The 19,944-nt window shown below is 39.2% G+C and overlaps 1 protein-coding gene and 7 non-coding genes across 8 annotated transcripts in view; 1 reads left to right on the plus strand and 7 right to left on the minus strand.

Moving 5' to 3' along the window:
- dync2h1 (dynein cytoplasmic 2 heavy chain 1) overlaps nucleotides 1-19,944 on the plus strand; it is a 98,426-nt gene that overhangs the window by 58,118 nt on the left and 20,364 nt on the right. The window contains exons 77-86 of the mRNA XM_069688999.1: nucleotides 1,791-1,856; nucleotides 1,972-2,022; nucleotides 2,094-2,147; nucleotides 2,451-2,582; nucleotides 2,960-3,032; nucleotides 11,181-11,341; nucleotides 12,060-12,185; nucleotides 16,012-16,122; nucleotides 17,010-17,079; nucleotides 18,307-18,392. Coding sequence (XP_069545100.1) covers nucleotides 1,791-1,856; nucleotides 1,972-2,022; nucleotides 2,094-2,147; nucleotides 2,451-2,582; nucleotides 2,960-3,032; nucleotides 11,181-11,341; nucleotides 12,060-12,185; nucleotides 16,012-16,122; nucleotides 17,010-17,079; nucleotides 18,307-18,392 — 930 coding nt within the window. The remainder of the gene's footprint in view (nucleotides 1-1,790; nucleotides 1,857-1,971; nucleotides 2,023-2,093; nucleotides 2,148-2,450; nucleotides 2,583-2,959; nucleotides 3,033-11,180; nucleotides 11,342-12,059; nucleotides 12,186-16,011; nucleotides 16,123-17,009; nucleotides 17,080-18,306; nucleotides 18,393-19,944) is intronic.
- Nucleotides 4,442-4,514, minus strand: trnam-cau (transfer RNA methionine (anticodon CAU)). The gene has a single exon. It is a non-coding gene; the product is annotated as a tRNA-Met (tRNA).
- trnam-cau (transfer RNA methionine (anticodon CAU)) lies at nucleotides 4,910-4,982 on the minus strand. Its single transcript has one exon. It is a non-coding gene; the product is annotated as a tRNA-Met (tRNA).
- trnam-cau (transfer RNA methionine (anticodon CAU)) lies at nucleotides 5,502-5,574 on the minus strand. The gene has a single exon. It is a non-coding gene; the product is annotated as a tRNA-Met (tRNA).
- On the minus strand, nucleotides 5,969-6,041 carry trnam-cau (transfer RNA methionine (anticodon CAU)). Its single transcript has one exon. It is a non-coding gene; the product is annotated as a tRNA-Met (tRNA).
- Nucleotides 6,562-6,634, minus strand: trnam-cau (transfer RNA methionine (anticodon CAU)). The gene has a single exon. It is a non-coding gene; the product is annotated as a tRNA-Met (tRNA).
- Nucleotides 7,029-7,101, minus strand: trnam-cau (transfer RNA methionine (anticodon CAU)). Its single transcript has one exon. It is a non-coding gene; the product is annotated as a tRNA-Met (tRNA).
- Nucleotides 7,676-7,748, minus strand: trnam-cau (transfer RNA methionine (anticodon CAU)). The gene has a single exon. It is a non-coding gene; the product is annotated as a tRNA-Met (tRNA).

A 19,944-nucleotide genomic window follows, 5' to 3' on the forward strand; every position in this document is an offset into this window, starting at 1 on the left:
TGGTGTTGGCAGCCTGGTGTAAATCATCAGGACATTGGATCAAGACATGAATCATGGAGAGGGTCGGATAGAGTGTGGACCTTTGGTCTAAACGTAACCTGAGGATTAACCCCGCTGCACCTCAAGCTGGCTCTGCAGCTGGTTGGTAAAAGCACAGAATGTAACATTAGGTAACAACCAGAGATGTGCTACAAAGGTTTTTGCAGATGTGGAATATGTAGAAATACTTGGACTCTGCTGTCTCACAGAAAGGGCTTATTTATTTTGTATTTGTATATTTGATTTGCTTTATGTTTATGTTGTTTATTTTTCTGGGAGTGTGGGCTGAGATAGCTGGTATATCTAATCAGATTCCTCTGAGACATTGGAATGATCCCATTCAAAACTACTCCTATATCGTTTAATGGTATTCTTACACTTAAATTTACTGCTATAGTCTTTTTTATTTTTTTTTTATTTTTTACAGCTAAACATAGAGCTGAGCCCTTCAACTGCAACTGCAGGTGTAGAAAAACTGCAGCTGCAGGTATAGAAAAACTGCACCTGCACCTAATGTGTGCAAGAGTCTGAAACCCACCATGTTCCTTGCAAAAGACAAAAATAGTGAAAGTATCAGTCTACGGGTGAGAGTGTACTGTACTGTAACAAGTTGACACTGGAAAGATCATGGGGTTTGGTGTACAAGGGTCTCACACGCCTCTGTCCTTTGTTTGGATATAGATATTAAACACACAATTGCACTGGAAAAGTCTACTACAGCACCAGAGTTGTATTCTTGCCAGTAGTGCATATTTCAAATGGCACTTCAAGAGCCCAGAATCATCGTATTTCATTATCAGATGCTGGGGCCCTTTGCATGCCTTCTCTCTGCTTAACATGGTTTAGCTAACTATGCAATAACCACATCTAAATAATTGCAGCCCCTACGCTTGCCAAACAGGTGTTCTTAGATGGACAACCTCTTCCCTTATGTACCTGATTTTTCAGCACCAAGCATCTGGTATCAGTGATAGCTGCTTCTATAATTAGCCAAACTTGATTAGATTAACACAGTCAATTTACCTTTTTTGCCATTCTACAAAACAGAGTTGAAATGTATTACTGACTTGCATGCTAATTCTAATTTGGTTGTCCTTGCCAGCCAATTGTCAAGTGCATAAAATTAGATTTACATAAATATGCATGACAACCACAGAGGCGGTGTGGCTGTATTTCTCTGTAAATACTGCAGTGTCTATTTGTTCCATGAACAAGTACTGTGGTGTGTATGTGTATGGTGTATGCATGTGTGCAGACGTGTGCATGCATGTACATTTGTGTATCTTTGTTCCCTCTCCTAACTCTTTTTCACTACTTTCTTTGTGTCATTCTCTCTTTGCATTATATTTACTGTTTCCGTCAAAGTGTCTTTGTCACTATTTTTTTCCAGTACGGTAGGTGGGAGTGCGATAAGCATCTTGTTATCTCTATTCAAACTCGAGCAGCAGCTGACACAACAACAAAAGCACAACGAAAGAGTGTTTGGGGATGATGCAACAGTACTGCTTCAAGTCCCTGAGGCTTTTTTGTCAAGTTGTAACATCCCTTTACCAGTAATTTTAGTTAGGCAGGCTGAGCTGCACACGATGAAGCAGAATTATCTTTTTTCACAGTCAGTATGGAACATAATACTACCTTTTTGTTTGCTTCCTGCTTTAGTTTGTTTTTGAGCAGAACATCATGTTTTCATATCTGATATACTCTGTGCAATTTTATGTACCTATGTCTCTCCCTCCTTATCTCTTTGTCAGGCTGACCGCTTGATGTTTGCAATGCACTTTGTGAAAGGAATGTACCCTGAACTTTTCCATGAGAATGTGAGTAATTTTTGTATCATTGTTATCAGGATATTATTACTTATTTTAGATATAAACAAATATAGAAAATTAAGTGCCTGCCAGATGTCAACCTGAACAATACTGTTTTGTGTAGGAATGGGAAGTCTTCACTGGATCCATTGTTGGAGAAATGTTCAAGAAAGAGGTACGACTGCAAAATGTTCATAAAACATCATACTGCTCTGCCTTTGACTAACACGTCTCTTCTGGCCGCAGGAGTTCCCTTCTTGGATTGATCAGGAGAGGCATGGAGCAGTTGCCATTTTTAAAGTAAACACACTGACACACAAATGTATATGTTCAATGCAAAAACAAAATAATGCACTTTCTCTTCAAAGGTAAATGGTGAAATTAGCCACTAATGTAATATATGACAAAAGAATAATAAAAGTATAATGTCTAATGATGAAATAAATTAGCTTGATATTTAAATGTTTTCTCCATTAAACCATTAAACATCAATAATATAATTTTAAAGCAATTGAAATATAATGTCAGTAAAGTAATCCTCACCAAGCCAAAGACTGGATCCATTCATCTAATATGATGTTTTGACCTGTCTTTCACCCTCAGGCTACATTCCCAGCTCTCTACCAGAACCTGTGCTTGAGCGACTCAGACCTTTGGCTGTCCTTCATGCAGAGTTCGCAGTGTGATCTGGAAATCCCGTCTGCCATTGCCAAGAAGATTAGCCCCTTCCAACAGGTCAGCTTTCAATCAACTTCTTAACTGTGAGGCATTAAAACAGTAATTTTTCTCCTGCATTAGGGTTTAAGTTGAACCTCTCAATAGAGGCCATGTCTATTTCTGCTTAAACACTGATGGCTGTCACAACTGTCTGCTATTATTATTTTAAATAAAATAGTTGACTTACTCATTTTTACATTATATTATGTTCTCAAAAATATTATAAAAATAAAATATCGTCTCTAAGGTTAACTGTGACTTTGTATCACGTTGAAGCAATTATTTTTCTTAAAAATGTACTTTTTGGTATATTGGACATACTTGTTTGATACAAGTGAGCTGGACCTTTTGACTAACTTGTTGTTTCTTTCTTCCTCAAATTAAATCCTCCTCAGCTGTTATTGGTTCAAGCAGTCAGACCAGACCGACTTCAGAGTGCAATGACGGCCTTTGCCTCCCAAGCCCTGGGTGAGTGTTTCACAGTAGTTGGAGTAGTCGTTCTTTATATATTTATCATTGTTTACTAATTGGGCTTGAGTTCATGTCTGTTCCACTCTACTGCTGTGTACCAGAATGCCCATAAAAATATCTAGTATTCACTATTTCCCATATTGAGAAACGGTACATAACAAATCAAATTCACAAAATGGAAATGGTTCCCATCTTTAGTATAGTAAATAAGTATGCATACCTTCCCTCCTTATGCATATACCTAAAGTGTATTTCAGAGGCTGAAAGTAAACAAACAAACCAAAAATGTACTTAAATAATAGACTGGAGCAGTTTTATACAAAGGAAGACAAGTATGATGAAATTATAAAAATGTGAACATGATTTATATTTTTTGCCAATAAAGATTCTGAAAATCTGAATGTGACTGCAATGAATACATGTAAAAGTACACAAACATCATGAAGGAATAGATCCTGTTCCCCTTTTTGTAAACTACTTTACCTCGACAGTCATTCTGCTCTTTAGAAAGATGATTTGATTTTCAAGTGCACATTCTGTCTTTACACTCTACTCAAGAAACATTTTCTCAGACAAGGGTCTTATCCGGGACTTCTGAGACAAATTTTTCCATTTGTCATCAATTACATGTTTTTTTTTTTTTATGATAGTTCTCTTGATTCTTTCGCTTGATGTGTCTTTCATCAATCTGAGAATGCCACTGTCCTTGTGTAAATTGCACATACACAAACACACACATTTCCCACTCTCTTCTCATTACCTCCCTGACTAACACGAACACATACATGTATCCTGGGTTTCTCACAGGTGTCTAGAGTGTTTAGGGTCTGTGTTAGCAGTGGGAGTTGGTGCAAGATGGGCCGTTATCTTACTAAAAACTGCATTTTCACCTAATTTTGGATGCTGATCAAGACAATATTTGTTTAAAAAAGCACTGTGTGCCATACAAATAATAATCATGAGACATATGTAAAACTTATCTTACAGTGAATAGATTTGAAAAGTTGGACCAGTAACCATTTAATTTGACATTGTGGCTTTCTCTCGTAGTCAGTGATACATGGGCATTCCCGATCGAGGGAGAGGAATGCTGCTGGGATTTACGCTGAATAGCGTAAAACAAGAGAATGTTTATTCTTTCCAAGCCTCACTTGGCATTGCGAAAAATTTCATCAAATTCTCTGACAGTGTCAAATCTTTTCCCACAAACATTAGTAACAAACAGTAAATAATAACAATCCACAGTTTCAAGTTCTAACGACAGCTTCCAACAAACCAGTTTTAATTGCTTTGCTCAAGTTCTAGTTCTTCTTTACTCGTACTCCAGTACAGATGTACCAGATTGACAATTGTGGTGAAGTCAATCGTGTTTTCGCTTTTTATTTCAGAATTTTTCTTAAAATCACTGCCCCGTGTGAGGTTCGAACTCACGGCCTTCAGATTATGAGACTGACGCGCTGCCTACTGCGCCAACGAGGCTTGAAAACCCTTGACATGTTGTATATTCCAGAAGTTCTCACAGTTACAACTGTGTTATAATGATCTTTTTATACTTTTCCTATTTCCATGGCAATTACACTCTGAGAGCTTTTATTACAAAAAGGTGAAATCTCTCCAAGCTTCATTTGGCATTGGGGAAAATGTCATCAAATTGTGAGTGTCAAATCTTTGCCCACAAAACAATACTAAAAAACACAGTAAATAATAACAATCCATAATTTCAAGTTCTAACCAGAGCTTCTAACAAACCAGTTTTAATTGCTTTGCTCAAGTTCCAGTTCTTCTTTACTCGTACTCCAGTACAGATGCACCATATTGACAATTGTGGTAATGTCATTCGTCTCTTTTTATTGAAGGATTTATCTTAAAATCAATGCCCCGTGTGAGGTTCGAACTCACGGCCTTCAGATTATGAGACTGACGCGCTGCCTACTGCGCCAACGAGACTTGAAAACCCTTGACATGTTGTCTATTCCAGAAGTTCTCAGTTACAACTGTGTTATAACAATCTTTTTTTAAATTTCCTATTTCCATGCCATTTACAGTGAGAGATTTTAACACAGAAACGTTGGAACAATAACCATTTAATTTGACGTCATGTTTCTTTTCATAGTCAGTGATAAATGGGCATGCCTTGTCGAGCGAGAGGAATGCTGTTGGAATTAACCCTGAGTCGCGTAAAACAAACAAAGTTGAATCTCCGATCCTCACTTGGCACTGCGGAAAATTTCATCAAATTCTATGAGTGTCAAATCTTTGCCCATAAACAATACTAAAAAACAAAGTAAATAATAACATTCCGTAGATTAAATTTCTAAAGACAGCTTCTAGCAAAACAGTTTTAACTGCTTTGCTCAAGTTCTAGTTCTTCTTTACTCGTACTCCAGTACAGATGTACCAGATTGACAATTGTGGTGAAGTCAATCGTGTTTTCGCTTTTTATTTCAGAATTTTTCTTAAAATCACTGCCCCGTGTGAGGTTCGAACTCACGGCCTTCAGATTATGAGACTGACGCGCTGCCTACTGCGCCAACGAGGCTTGAAAACCCTTGACATGTTGTCTATTCCAGAAGTTCTCACAGTTACAACTGTGTTATAACGATCTTTTTATACATTTCCTATTTCCATGGCAATTACACTCTGAGAGCTTTTATTACAAAAAGGTGGAATCTCTCCAAGCTTCATTTGGCATTGGGGAAAATGTCATCAAATTGTGAGTGTCAAATCTTTGCCCACAAACAATACTAAAAAACACAGTAAATAATAACAATCCATAATGTCAAGTTCTAACCAGAGCTTCTAACAAACCAGTTTTAATTGCTTTGCTCAAGTTCTAGTTCTCCTTTACTAGTACTCCAGTACAGATGCACCATATTGACAATTGTGGTAATGTCATTCGTCTCTTTTTATTGAAGGATTTATCTTAAAATCACTGCCCCGTGTGAGGTTCGAACTCACGGCCTTCAGATTATGAGACTGACGCGCTGCCTACTGCGCCAACGAGGCTTGAAAACCCTTGACATGTTGTCTATTCCAGAAGTTCTCAGTTACGACTGTGTTATAACTATCTTTTTTTAAATTTCCTATTTCCATGCCATTTACAGTGAGAGATTTTAACACAGAAACATTGGAACAATAACCATTTAATTTGACGTCATGTTTCTTTTCATAGTCAGTGATAAATGGGCATGCCTTGTCGAGCGAGAGGAATGCTGTTGGAATTAACCCTGAATCGCGTAAAACAAACAAAGTTGAATCTCCGATCCTCACTTGGCACTGCGGAAAATTTCATCAAATTCTATGAGTGTCAAATCTTTGCCCATAAACAATACTAAAAAACAAAGTAAATAATAACATTCCATAGATTAAATTTCTAACTAAAACTTCTAGAACAAACAGTTTTAACTGCTTTGCTCAAGTTCTAGTTCTTCTTTACTCGTACTCCAGTACAGATGTACCAGATTGACAATTGTGGTGAAGTCAATCGTGTTTTCGCTTTTTATTTCAGAATTTTTCTTAAAATCACTGCCCCGTGTGAGGTTCGAACTCACGGCCTTCAGATTATGAGACTGACGCGCTGCCTACTGCGCCAACGAGGCTTGAAAACCCTTGACATGTTGTCTATTCCAGAAGTTCTCACAGTTACAACTGTGTTATAACGATCTTTTTATACATTTCCTATTTCCATGGCAATTACACTCTGAGAGCTTTTATTACAAAAAGGTGGAATCTCTCCAAGCTTCATTTGGCATTGGGGAAAATGTCATCAAATTGTGAGTGTCAAATCTTTGCCCACAAACAATACTAAAAAACACAGTAAATAATAACAATCCATAATGTCAAGTTCTAACCAGAGCTTCTAACAAACCAGTTTTAATTGCTTTGCTCAAGTTCTAGTTCTCCTTTACTAGTACTCCAGTACAGATGCACCATATTGACAATTGTGGTAATGTCATTCGTTTCTTTTTATTGAAAGATTTATCTTAAAATCAATGCCCCGTGTGAGGTTCGAACTCACGGCCTTCAGATTATGAGACTGACGCGCTGCCTACTGCGCCAACGAGGCTTGAAAACCCTTGACATGTTGTCTATTCCAGAAGTTCTCAGTTACAACTGTGTTATAACTATCTTTTTTTAAATTTCCTATTTCCATGCCATTTACAGTGAGAGATTTTAACACAGAAACGTTGGAACAATAACCATTTAATTTGACGTCATGTTTCTTTTCATAGTCAGTGATAAATGGGCATGACTTGTCGAGCGAGAGGAATGCTGTTTGAATTTACCCTGAATAGCGTAAAACAAACAAAGTTGAATCTCTCCGAGCCTCACTTGGCATTGCGGAAAATTTCATCAAATTCTATGAGTGTCAAATCTTTGCCCATAAACAATACTAAAAAACAAAGTAAATAATAACATTCCGTAGATTAAATTTCTAAAGACAGCTTCTAGCAAAACAGTTTTAACTGCTTTGCTCAAGTTCTAGTTCTTCTTTACTCGTACTCCAGTACAGATGTACCAGATTGACAATTGTGGTGAAGTCAATCTCCAAGTGTTTTGAGCTTCTAACAAACCAGTTTTAATTGCTTTGCTCAAGTTCTTAGTACTCCAGTTTATTTCAGAATTTATCTTAAAATCACTGCCCCGTGTGAGGTTCGAACTCACGGCCTTCAGATTATGAGACTGACGCGCTGCCTACTGCGCCAACGAGGCTTGAAAACCCTTGACATGTTGTCTATTCCAGAAGTTCTCAGTTACAACTGTGTTATAACTATCTTTTTTTAAATTTCCTATTTCCATGCCAATTACACAGTGAGAGGATTTAACGAAGAAAAGTTGGACCAATAACCATTTAATTTGACACGGTCTTTCTCTCCTGGTCAGTGATACATGAGCATGCCTTGTCGAGCGAGAGGAATGCTGTTGGGATTAACCCTGAATCGCGTAAAACAAACAAAGTTGAATCTCCGAGCCTCACTTGGCACTGCGGAAAATTTCATCAAATTCTATGAGTGTCAAATCTTTGCCCACAAACAATACTAAAAAACACAGTAAATAATAACAATCCATAGTTTCAACTTCTAACTAGAACTTCGAACAAACCAGTTTTAATTGCTTTGCTCAAGTTCTAGTTCTTCTTTACTCATACTCCAGTACTCATGCACCAGATTGACAATTGTGGTGAAATCAATCGTGTCTTCTCTATCTATTTCCCGATTTATCTTAAAATCACTACCCCGTGTGAAGCTTGAACTCACGGCCTTCAGATTATGAGACTGACGCGCTGCTGACTGCGCCAATAAGGCTTGAAAATCCTTGATGTGTTGTCTATTCCAGAATTTCTCACAGTTACAATTGTTATAACATTCTTTTTATATATTTCCTATTTCCACACCAATCACACTCTGAAAGCTTTTATTAACCAATATCCATTTAATTTAACACTGTTGCTTTCATACTTTTAGTCTTTTGTAGTTTTGTATAAAGATCAGTGCAATATAAGTCTTTATCTTCCCACAATAGTTCATCTACATTTCCAAATTTCTCATCATTTCACTGCGTGAAGCTCAAATTCAAAATCTTGCAATTGTGAGACGTCATTGTGTCTCTTCCATTCATTAGGTTTTGAACATAAGAAGACCATCGCAATTCCACTCCAGCCCAATGACTGGAATCAATTTTTATGTATTATTTTTCTTCACTTATTTGTTCAGCTGTCATCTCTAGACTGGTGATGATGATGGTGGCTCATTGTTGGTGTTGCTCAAACCTGTCTGTTTGCAAAAATGTTTACAATGTTTAACAACAGGCAAAATGTATGTCACATATTTATGTATAATTGTATTATATGTATTTATAGCACTTATTGTGTCATAACTTTTCCCTTTTTAAATTCTTTCACTTTGGGGTTATCTGCTTTTTAAACTCTGCCTCGTCAGAATTAAACTCTAGAGCTCCCCACATGTTTGAAAGATCATAGATTAATAATCATTTAGGGACGCACGGCAGCCTTTATGTATGTTACAGCCGGTTTGGCTCATTGTGTTTGTGGGCTTTACATGCATCTGTCTTTACTCCTCAGTCTGTGGGTGTCTAACAGCCCATGTCTCTCTGAGCTCTATTACGAAGTGTGTATTTTATGTTTTCATTTGTGCTTCCTCGAAAACACAAGTTTCACTTCTTTGTCTCTCTTCTCTTATGTCTGTGGGCAATTGTGATACCACAATCTCTTACTTTATCATGATAAAGAGATAATCATTGCAGTCCTATAATGCCTACTGAACCCATTGCTTAAGGTGTTGGGCATGAGGTGAGGGAGAGTGTGTGTGGATCTGAATGAAAGCACATGAGAGAAAGTCAGATGAAAAAAAGAACAGGAGAGAAGAAGATTTTGTGTGTACGTGTATGTGTTTTTGGCAGTAAATCAGTATGCTAATGAGGCATGGTCTGTAATCCTCTTACAACTAATCTCACTCAATCCCTCCAGTCCAGGCCTGGGCAATGCTCACACATACAGGCATGCCTGAGTGAACACAACACACATTAACACACACACACACACACACACACACACACACACACACACACACACACACACACACACACACACACACACACACACACACACACACACACACACACACATACACAGAGTGCTCGCTCACTGGTTTTCTCACTCAACTTCTTGAAACACTCAAAAACCGTTCACATATACATACAGTGTTTTTGATGGAAAGACAAAGATGGTGACAGAAAAACCTTACTATCTACAATGTCAAGGCACCCTGTGCCTTTTTGCTACTCAGTGTTTCCTCCACTGCAGTGTTTGAACCACAGAGAAACGGCCACTGTCTTTTTCTAGGCTCATCTTTGCCCTGTTTCCTGATAGTGTGTAGTAAGGGCCAAGGTGAACTTCGCTATTCAAGGACAGAGGATGCTGGTCAGCATGAATACTGATTACCTGCCCATGCCAAAGATAGTTGTGTGTATTTGTGCATGTGCACGTCCTGCGAATGCTCCCTTTTTTTGCAGACAGACATCACAAGCCATGTGGTCAGATGACTGTTTTTCTTTCTGTTGCCATGGTGATGCAGCAAAAGGTCGCTCTGGGATGTTCTCTACTAGACCTTCTGTGTTTGCATGAATGTGTACTTCAGTGTCGCAGATTACATTTGGCTGCAGATAGCAAAGAATGTTTAGGCTGGGCCAGTCACTTCAACCAGAGGAGACAGCAGTGTGTGTTTGTGTGTATATGTGTACACATGTATGCATGTACTCATCTGCATGTGTGTGTGAAAGAGATATCGGTTGATACATTCACAAATAACAGCACAAGAGGAATTTCGAACACAACCACTCGTGGTGTGTGTGCGCCTGTATCGCTGCATGTGTGTCACTATTCACTCGTATCTGATAAGCGATTCAATATATTACAGCAGGATTCAAAGCTAAGTATGCTCAGTAAAAAGATGCACACACACACAGACACGCACACACACACACACACACACACACACACACACACACACACACACACACACACACACACACACACACACACACACACACACACACACACACACACACACACACACACACACAGCCTTGGCATCTCAACATCAGAGGGCTGACAAGGTATGCTGCTATGTGGGGAATTCTGCTGCATACCTCACACTCAATATGCATAGCACATCACGCTCCTCATCTTTCTCACTCTCTCTCCCAGTGTCTTCCTCTTATGGCCTATTCTCCATTTATCCGTCATCGGCTCCGTTCTGTCTTCCCTCTTCTACTTTTTTCTTCTTCTCCCCAATCTCCTATCCCCATCAACCCATTTTAGGAGCTGTCTACCCCTCCCTGTTCATGCCCTCCCTCTCTGTGCCTGTCTCCTATGTCTCCTTACTCGCCATCTACCATTACTTAATGTTCTATCACTGCTACTTACTTGCTTTATCCTCCACTTCTTGTTCCCTGCTCTGTTTTGCCCTTTCTCTGTCCCCTTCTGGTGCCCTGTCTTTGACGTCTATACATTCACTTTGACTTTGAGTTGCGTATCAAACGTAATCAAAATCTTGAAACATATTTCACCGATTTTTCATTCACACTCTTTCTTTTCTTTCCACCCTTTTATCCTTCCCTCTGCAGGTATGAAAGAGCTCTCCCCTCCTCCTCTGAATCTGCGGCGTCTCTACACTGAGACAATGGAATGGGAGCCAGTGTTGATCATCATCTCTCCAGGGGCAGACCCCTCCCAGGAGCTGGCAGAACTAGCAGCTGAAACCATTGGCAGGGACAACTATCATGAGGTAGTGACTAACAGGATTGAATATGGTAGAAATCATAGCAGATTAACAAGTGCAAAGGAATTTTTTTTTTAACAGCATAGCAAGATCAGACCTACACAGAAGTCGAGTATGCACCTATATGAGAAAACTGAGAGTGCTACAACTAGTTGAATATCGTATTGCAACACAGTTTTAAGACATATCTTGTGTTATTGTTCTGCCGGCGGCGTCCATCAGTTGCAACGCGTTTCAAGATGGGAATATGTCTGAAAAAAGTACTGTTGCAAGATGCTTCTACACACCTGCAGTTATTGAGTGTGGTTAATACAGCAGTCTGAGAACAATGCTGGCGTTGTTTTATCTTACTGCTAGTGTTAATAAATCCCCTGAAGAGACCCAGACCCAGTAAGACATTTATGTTATTCACAAGTGTTATAGTCAAAGTCTTATATATGGTACATTCTCCAACTGTTGTACTCCTCTCTATTAAAAAAAAAAAACCCAAACATTTGAGTAGAGCTCTATGTGGGACCTCAAGTAAGAAAAATCACAAGGAAAATGTCACTTTGCAGGTATTTTATAGTTTCTCCCACTGAGAACCAGGCTGAATTAAAATACTGAATCAGATTACAGTACATGATCCTATCTTGTAAGAAATTACAATGCGGAATCAAATTTTCCATCTCACTGATTCTGTTTCTCCCACCTCCTTCCTCCCCCACACTTTCTGTCTGTCTAGATCTCCATGGGTCAGGGACAGGCAGATGTGGCCTTAGCGACGCTCAGAGAATGTTCCCGAAATGGAGACTGGCTTTGCCTGAAAAACCTTCACCTTGTCACTGCATGGCTACCCCTCCTGGAAAAAGTAGGTACTCTGTATGTGTGAGTTTTTGTGTGAGGTGAGGCCGTAGGGACAACTGTTAACATTCATCTGTGTATGTGTGTCTGGGAAAGTTTTCTTTTTCCCTGTATTTTGTTTGTTTCGTTTGGTGAGGGTGGTGTGTGATATTGTACTGTTTCTAATCACTAAAGAGTTGCATCTGAGAAGGACTGTTATTGATCAACTTCGGGAGAGAGTGATCAAATTGAGTCTGGCCACAGTTGCATTGCATTAATTAACAGTGCATTAACATTTACTGTAAAATTATACTATCCCACAGCCACATGTGTGCACAACCAAGTGGGCATTTGGAACTGTGGGTTGGAAAAGGCAAATTGAAAAAGATAAACTGGAATTTTGTAATATTAAGAACAAATGCAGGATGCAGTGATTCAGCAAAGGGAAGATATCAATTCAGTCCAAGGGTTTTATTGGCATAAGAATTTCAGATTGTCCAGATATTAGGACAGTAAACAATTACAGTAATGCTCATTTAACACAACAGTAAGATATGCAAGATGTACGCTGTGTCTCTTAATTTTGAGAGGTCAATAAGCTCTTTGAAATCTGAAATGACAGAGTTAATGTTTATGTTTCTTTCTCTATCGGATGTTTTACATTGCAGGAGGAATTGCATTTCTTTCTCAACATCACCTGTCCAAATCAACATCAAGTACAATATTAATAAAATAAATACACAAAACATTAAGAAAAGAGACCAATAAACAGTCCATTGGAATACTAAATCTAGTAGACTAGACAAGGCTTACTGTGTCAATAAAAAAAATGCCACCATATAGCTCCAGTGAAACAAGACTAATATCAGTTCTTGACATCATCTCGAGGCCACATCGGCAAGCAGAGTTGAGGTTAGGAGGGGAGGTCAGTGGCAAAGGGCAGCCTGGAAAAATATGTATTCTAAAATTGGGTTTGTAATTCTTTGTTTCACCCCTTCTTGTTGTTGTTTATCTATAATATTACAGCACAGCTACACAAAAACACAAGAACACATTGTGCCGGCTGCCCAAATTTCCATATCTAAAATTACCTTGTGTCCTTTGCCTGCACATACACATTTTGTATTCTACCTGTCGTCCCACATTATACTCTGTGCTGTTTGTGTGGCTGTGTTTGTGATCATGTGTGTTTGTTTATTTGTCTCTGGATATATACTTGTGTATGTGGGTTTGAATCATACTTGCTTTGCGTGAAGCAAGTGCATATCTGTGTGTGTCATTGAAGTAGCTTGTCTTGTATGTTGTAATTGTTGTAAATGTGAGCTTTTTTGGATACATTAAGTGTGATCATTTGTGTCTTTCACTTCCTTTGTGTTTATTTATGTCCTTGCGCTTTTCCTGGGGTTCTGTTTACTCTTGTGTCACTGTAGCAGGTCATATCTCACTTGGAGGCACAGCTGTTGGCCGCAATTGGCCTCTGCACGCGCACGTGTGTGTGTGTGTGTGTGTGTGTGTGTGTGTGTGTGTGTGTGTGTGTGTGTGTGTGTGTGTGTGTGTGTGTGTGTGTGTGTGTGTGTGTGTGTGCGCGCGCGCGCACATGTGCGTGCTCTCACCTGTGTGGGTCTGTGCATGTTCAGGCTTTGGGGTTAGCAGAGATGCTTCCTGTCAAGTCTGTGCTCCCAGTGTGACTTAAACCATGGCTTATTACAGCTCTCCTCTTCCACTTATGTCCTTCCCACTTTATTTTCTCTCCTTCTACAATTTAATTTTGCATTTTCTCTCCATCTGTGTCCACCTCTACATCCCAGCTATCTTCTCATCAGTTTTCCTTAACACTCTTGATTTCTTTCTGTCTTTCTGTCTGTCTCTTGGTCTCACAGTTCCTTTGTCTCGCTCTTTGCGCAGCAGCCGATGAGGTTCTCAGCAGTCGAGCTTGAAATGAAAAACTGCTGCAACATGGGGAACGAGGGAGACGGGGCATGGACAAGAAAGAATAGGGAAGCAGTAGATATAAAAGGAGAAAGTAGGGAAAAATTAACTAAGCAGGTGGAAATTCTACTAAAACAAAGAGAGGGCTTTGTTTGAGGATCTGCCCCTGTTTTGTTGCCATCTGCTCAGTCTCACTGTCTGTCCCAGTGTATTTTCAACATGTTCTGGCTCCTTTTTGCCATCTGTCTCTCGGGTGCCTCCTTCTTTCTCTGAAGCAGTTGGTCAGTTACAGAGACGAAAGAGGAGGAAGACAAACAGAGACGAAGAGTGGTCAGTGTTCATAATTTAATTTGGCAGTGCAGATGTCCGCTCATTCCTGTCCACTCATATTCTTCCACTTCCACTGTTTTTTGTCTCTCAGTTTTCATATCACCCCCTTCATCCATTTACTTATGGATCTTTCCCTCAGTTTATCTAATAATCCGTCTCTGTCTGTATTATTACAATGTGAGTAAGTAATGACAGATTTATAATGATGCAGAATTTTCCTAATAATGAATGAATCAGATTTTGGCAATTAGGCGTTCTCGAAGCTTATCTGTTTTGATATAATTGTTATCATTGTTCAAAATATGGTGAAAATGTATCTAACAATTTTTATCACGAGTGTACAAATACTAAGCCTTTCGAGTTTGCGCATCTGTTTATCTATTGGTGCATGAGTGTGTGTGTGTGTGTGTGTGTGTGTGTGTGTGTGTATGTGTGTGAATTTGACACACACACATACAATGAGAGACGGAAGGGTTTTCTTCAAGGGATGTCAGTTCTTGTGTTCTTTGATTTTCTGTGATCGTGTGAGCTTTCACGAGAATGAAATAGGTTCCAAATGATGCAGAAACACATTGATTACAATTCAATGTGCATGTGTGTGTGTGTGTGTGTGTGTGTGTGTGTGTGTGTGTGTGTGTGTGTGTGTGTGTGTGTGTGTGTGTGTGTGTGTGAGCCCGTGTGTGAGTACCCAATCAGATGACACAAGACCCTAAGGTGCCAGCGTGCTATTTTTATCCACAAGTCTTTGAGAAAGATAGAAAGAGATGGAGAAGGAATGGAAGGGGAGAAGTGAGAGAATGCTGGAAATTGAGATGAAGAGACAGTAATCGAGATAGTGAAAAGAAGAGATGAAGAAAGGAGCCACAGGAGCAAATACTGTATATAGGGGGGAGGTGAATGGTTGGTCTTGGTGGATAATTCGTCACACTCCAAAGGAGAGAGAATTACAAACATAAAGAAAGAATAGAAAAGGATAGTGGAAAAGAGGAAATGTATGCACATGACATATACTTGTCGTATGTATTAGTTAAGTATGATCAGTGTTTACTTCATTTTCCTACGTACGCAGGTTATCGATGCAAAAGAGAGTTAAGTGCTTTTATTTCACCATACTGTATAAGCAAAGACTGACTGAATATATCTGCATGCCTTACACAGATAAAGATATGAAGTTTAACAAATTTTTTTTTTTTTTTTTGTGGGGACATTTGACTCAGTTTATAGATTGTCAATTTGTTTTTAGGCAATCTGTGGAAGTCAGTGGATCATTCCAAAGTAAAACAAGTACATTTTACTATGCAGTTATTACTCTACCAAAAAGTCTTATATGGACTTATGTGAACTTTATAGGGAGCATTTTCATCTCACAGCAAGAAGGTCTTGTGTTTCGATGTAATCCAGTTGGCTGGGTTTTGTATAGTAGATATACTGAGATAGACTCCAGACTTTTGAAACCCTGAACAAGTGGTTTACACAGTATCTGGATAATTTTGCAATATGTAACCTTTCAGCTTTGTATACCTTGTCTATATTAATCTTACATTTCTGCTGTGAATTCCTATGCATGTAATGTGTGTGCTGTTTTTCCTCCATAGGAACTGAATGTACTGCGTCCCAAAGCAGGCTTCCGTCTCTGGCTGACAGCAGAAGTTCACCCCAGATTTCCTCCCATACTGCTGCAATCCAGCCTTAAACTTACTTATGAGGTACTCAAACACACACACACACACACACACACACACACACACACACACACACACACACACACACACACACACACACACACACACACACACACACACACACACACACACACACACACACACACACACACACACACACACACACACACACACAGCTATAGAACCAAAAACAACATAATACTCGTACAGTAACAATTGAGTTTAGTGTTGAATAGCATTTAACACACAAACATGCACTTACACAATTTTATAAGCATCGTGTACACACATGCTGAGCCATCTCCATTGTTTTTCATGAACAGTATTGCAAATTATCCTCGTCACCCTCACGAACTGTGGGTATCAGTGAATGAAATGTATCCACATGTGTCTTTTCTATGCTATATAATCTGTAAAGCGCTTCAGAAGCCTGCAGCTTGTGTGTTAGTGAGTTCCTGATGGGAGTCATGCTCACGGGGTTAGCTGCTTCAGCAACCAAGCATGCCGCACAAACAGCCTCTATCTGTCTGTATTTCTGTTTGTCTGTACATAAATCGTCTTTTTCTTCCCTCAGACACACTCACACACTTTCATGGACACACCTACTGCCATACTTTAAATGTATCTACACGAATCCTAAACACAGTCCAGTGACACAGACGTGATTTGCAACAATGGTGCTGGGGCTGATAAAATATATTTAATCTACTTGGATTAGAAAGTTGTTAATATATGTTAGTATTAGCATACGTTGCTTGTTGTGTGTATTATCAAAACCTGTTGTGGATGATAACATAATAATTATCGCTTCACATCCTTCGTTCCCTTGTCCCTTCCTGTCCCTGTCTCTATCTCTCCATCTGACCTCAACCCCCTCACTACTCACCACCTTTTTCTTTTGCTGTCTCAAGGCTCCTCCCGGTTTGAAGAAAAATCTGCTGAGAACATATGAGTCCTGGACACCAGAGCAGATCAGTAAAGGTAATCAGTTCTCTTGTATGGCACAGCTGCGTGACGCAGCCACCTGGAAGCTGAACGATCACAGAAGTGTTCCCAAAAAGCTGTTTAGCAAACAGGAACACACATTTTGTTGTGCAATTGACGCTTCGGTCATCAAACAGGAAGATGACTGACACTTGAGGTGTTTGACCAGGAACACTTCTGACACGTCTGCCTTTCCCTTTGAATGACAAAGATCAGGTATAAATTTGACATTCAGGCTATAATCAAGTCCAAGTGGGTTAAGTAGACAAAGTGAACCTAAATAACACCTTTTCAAACGTTCATATGATCTTACACAATAACTCGCATGTACTGAAAGTTCCTCAACCGCGGATTTAGCACATGATGCAAATACTCGATGGACCCTTTGGGTAACTTACTTCTTTCAGGAGCGTTTTTCGAATGTGGAACAAGGTCAGCCTTGTCCAGTGGCCCTTATTTTGTGACATTTATTGATTTCATACCAATACGTCAATAATGTAACTAGTCTTTATCTGAGGTTTTGACAATTGGAAAATCTGGTCACTCCATTGTAAGGCCTTCTAAATAGCAGATTTGAGTCATTCCCTAATATTTTACTTTTGCAAATGCTTTAAATTGACAACCCGGTATACCCACATATCATTTGGGAACTTTTCTGCCACTTCAGTAGGCAAGTGGGAACCGGGTCAAATGGCACAAAACCTCAAACCTAAATTTCACCTTAAGTGGCAAAAAAGTTCCCAAATGACACTCACTGGCATTTGGGGATATGGGATTGCCCATTCAAAGCCTATCCAAATGTCAAAAAAATTTGCGAGTGAGTACAATCTGCCACTCTGCCATTTGGAAACCCTTTGAATGGTGTGAGAAGGTCTCCCATTTGTAAATATTTGTAGCAGAAAAGTAACCAAATGGCACCTCAAGTGGAAGAAAAGTTTCCAAATTCCACTCACTGTTGTTTGGGTATACCAGGTTGGGTATACCATTCACAGCATTTCCAAATGTAAGAATATTAGGGAATGACAAATACTTGCCATTGGGAAAAAAACTTGACCAGGTTTATCAGCAAATGCAGCATGTTTAATTCTCCTCTTTTGAGTCCTCTGTTGTATTTTGTTTTATGCATTATAGAAATATAACTCCCCTTAAGTCTTACAAAACAGTGAAACGATTGATCAGTGTTGTTATGTTTATTGTGACATGCTGTTGATTGTTTGTGTCCAGGAGGTATTCTGGCCAGAGCCCAATCTCTGTTTTGTCTGGCTTGGTTCCATGCTGTCTGCCAAGAAAGACGAAACTACATACCACAGGTAAAATACACAAACCTGCCCATATAACCACAAGTGGACATAGTTCCACAGTTATATCTCAGGACATAAAACCCAAACCACCATATTATTTACTGTAAATAGAAAATAATGCAACACTTGTTCAAATGCTGTAACAATCTAGGACTAAGATAGAAAGAACGAAGGTAATTGCAGAAACAAACAATTTATTTCCTGTCATTGAACTGAAGCTTTTCAACAAATGTTACTAGCATTCGTGCATGGATACTTCGCTTCAATACGACAGCACAATAGAATGCTTTAATGCCCACAGAAATCAGATTTTTGGTCGCTTTCACTTTTGAAAGCTAAAGATGTGTTTACCTACACATGTTAATACAAGATATGACCCCATTTCCACTTTGGTACTCACAGATACGCATTTACAGAAAGTACAGTACATCTTCATTGTACACATCGATACAGTAGACATGTGCATTCCTGGCCAGCTAATCCAACCACACTCTGTACATGGACTCTCATAGAAAGGGTAAAAGAAGATCTCAGAGATCCGTTTTCTTTGTCCTTACTGACCAGCATAGCAAACATATTTGCTCTTTGTGCCTCCAGCTGTGTGTGTGTGTGTGTGTGTGTGTGTGTGTGTGTGTGTGTGTGTGTGTGTGTGTGTGTGTGTGTGTGTGTGTGTGTGTGTGTGTGTGTGTGTGTGTGTGTGTGTGTGTGTGTGTGTGTGTGACTATGAATGTGTCAGCGCAGCTATGAATATAAGTCTTTGTTGTGAACCTGCCTGCTGGACAGCGCACACAGAACACAATTTGGAAAACAAACCAGGTTATTTTCACAGTCTAAACCCAAGGCAGTGATGAATCAGCACAAATTTAGATACAGAAAATTGAAAATCATGGTGGGCAATGATGCTGAACATTAGCCTGAGTTATTTGTCTATTGGGACCACTAGTTTTGTAAATACTAAAATCAGATTTACAAAATGTTTATTTTTGTGGGTATTAAAATTTGAAAAAGCTTTTAAATTGCAGTTGTTAATAAAGTCATAAGGACATTAATCGTAACTAAACATTTTGATCAAACGCGTCACTGACGTAGATTTTTTTAAATGATTTCAGGCTGAGCTGTAATAATAAATAAACCCAGCACATTAGGGCATTTGGTGGGTACATGCAAAAGTTTTTTGTTAAATCTCAAAGCATGAATTTAACTTCTCTCCTACGCTCTCTTTTTCAACACAAATGTATGCAACAATTTCTGTCGCTTTTCTACCTTTTGATGTGTACCGTACATCTGAGTGCAACATTATGAATGCCTTTCAGGGAAGGCAGCCTAAAAGTGTGCACTGTTATTGCTACTTTCAAGCAACTATTCTGACTCATCCCCCTCTCTGAAAGCAGGATTTCCAGTCAAGGTGATATGCCTTGATATCGTGTAGTGAGTAATAGATGCATCTTATTTAAATGTCGTCAACCAAAGTGGGGAAGTGTCATAACTCTTTCGATTTGTGATGTCTAGGGCTCATTTTATCATTCGGGTGCTCTTAAATCTACTATATTTAGAGAGGTTC

Source organism: Brachyistius frenatus, unplaced genomic scaffold (assembly GCF_029030835.1).
Source record: "Brachyistius frenatus isolate BFR_SWC_R1_liver_20210118 unplaced genomic scaffold, ASM2903083v1 Contig_1, whole genome shotgun sequence".
Taxonomy (NCBI): Eukaryota; Metazoa; Chordata; class Actinopteri; family Embiotocidae; genus Brachyistius; species Brachyistius frenatus.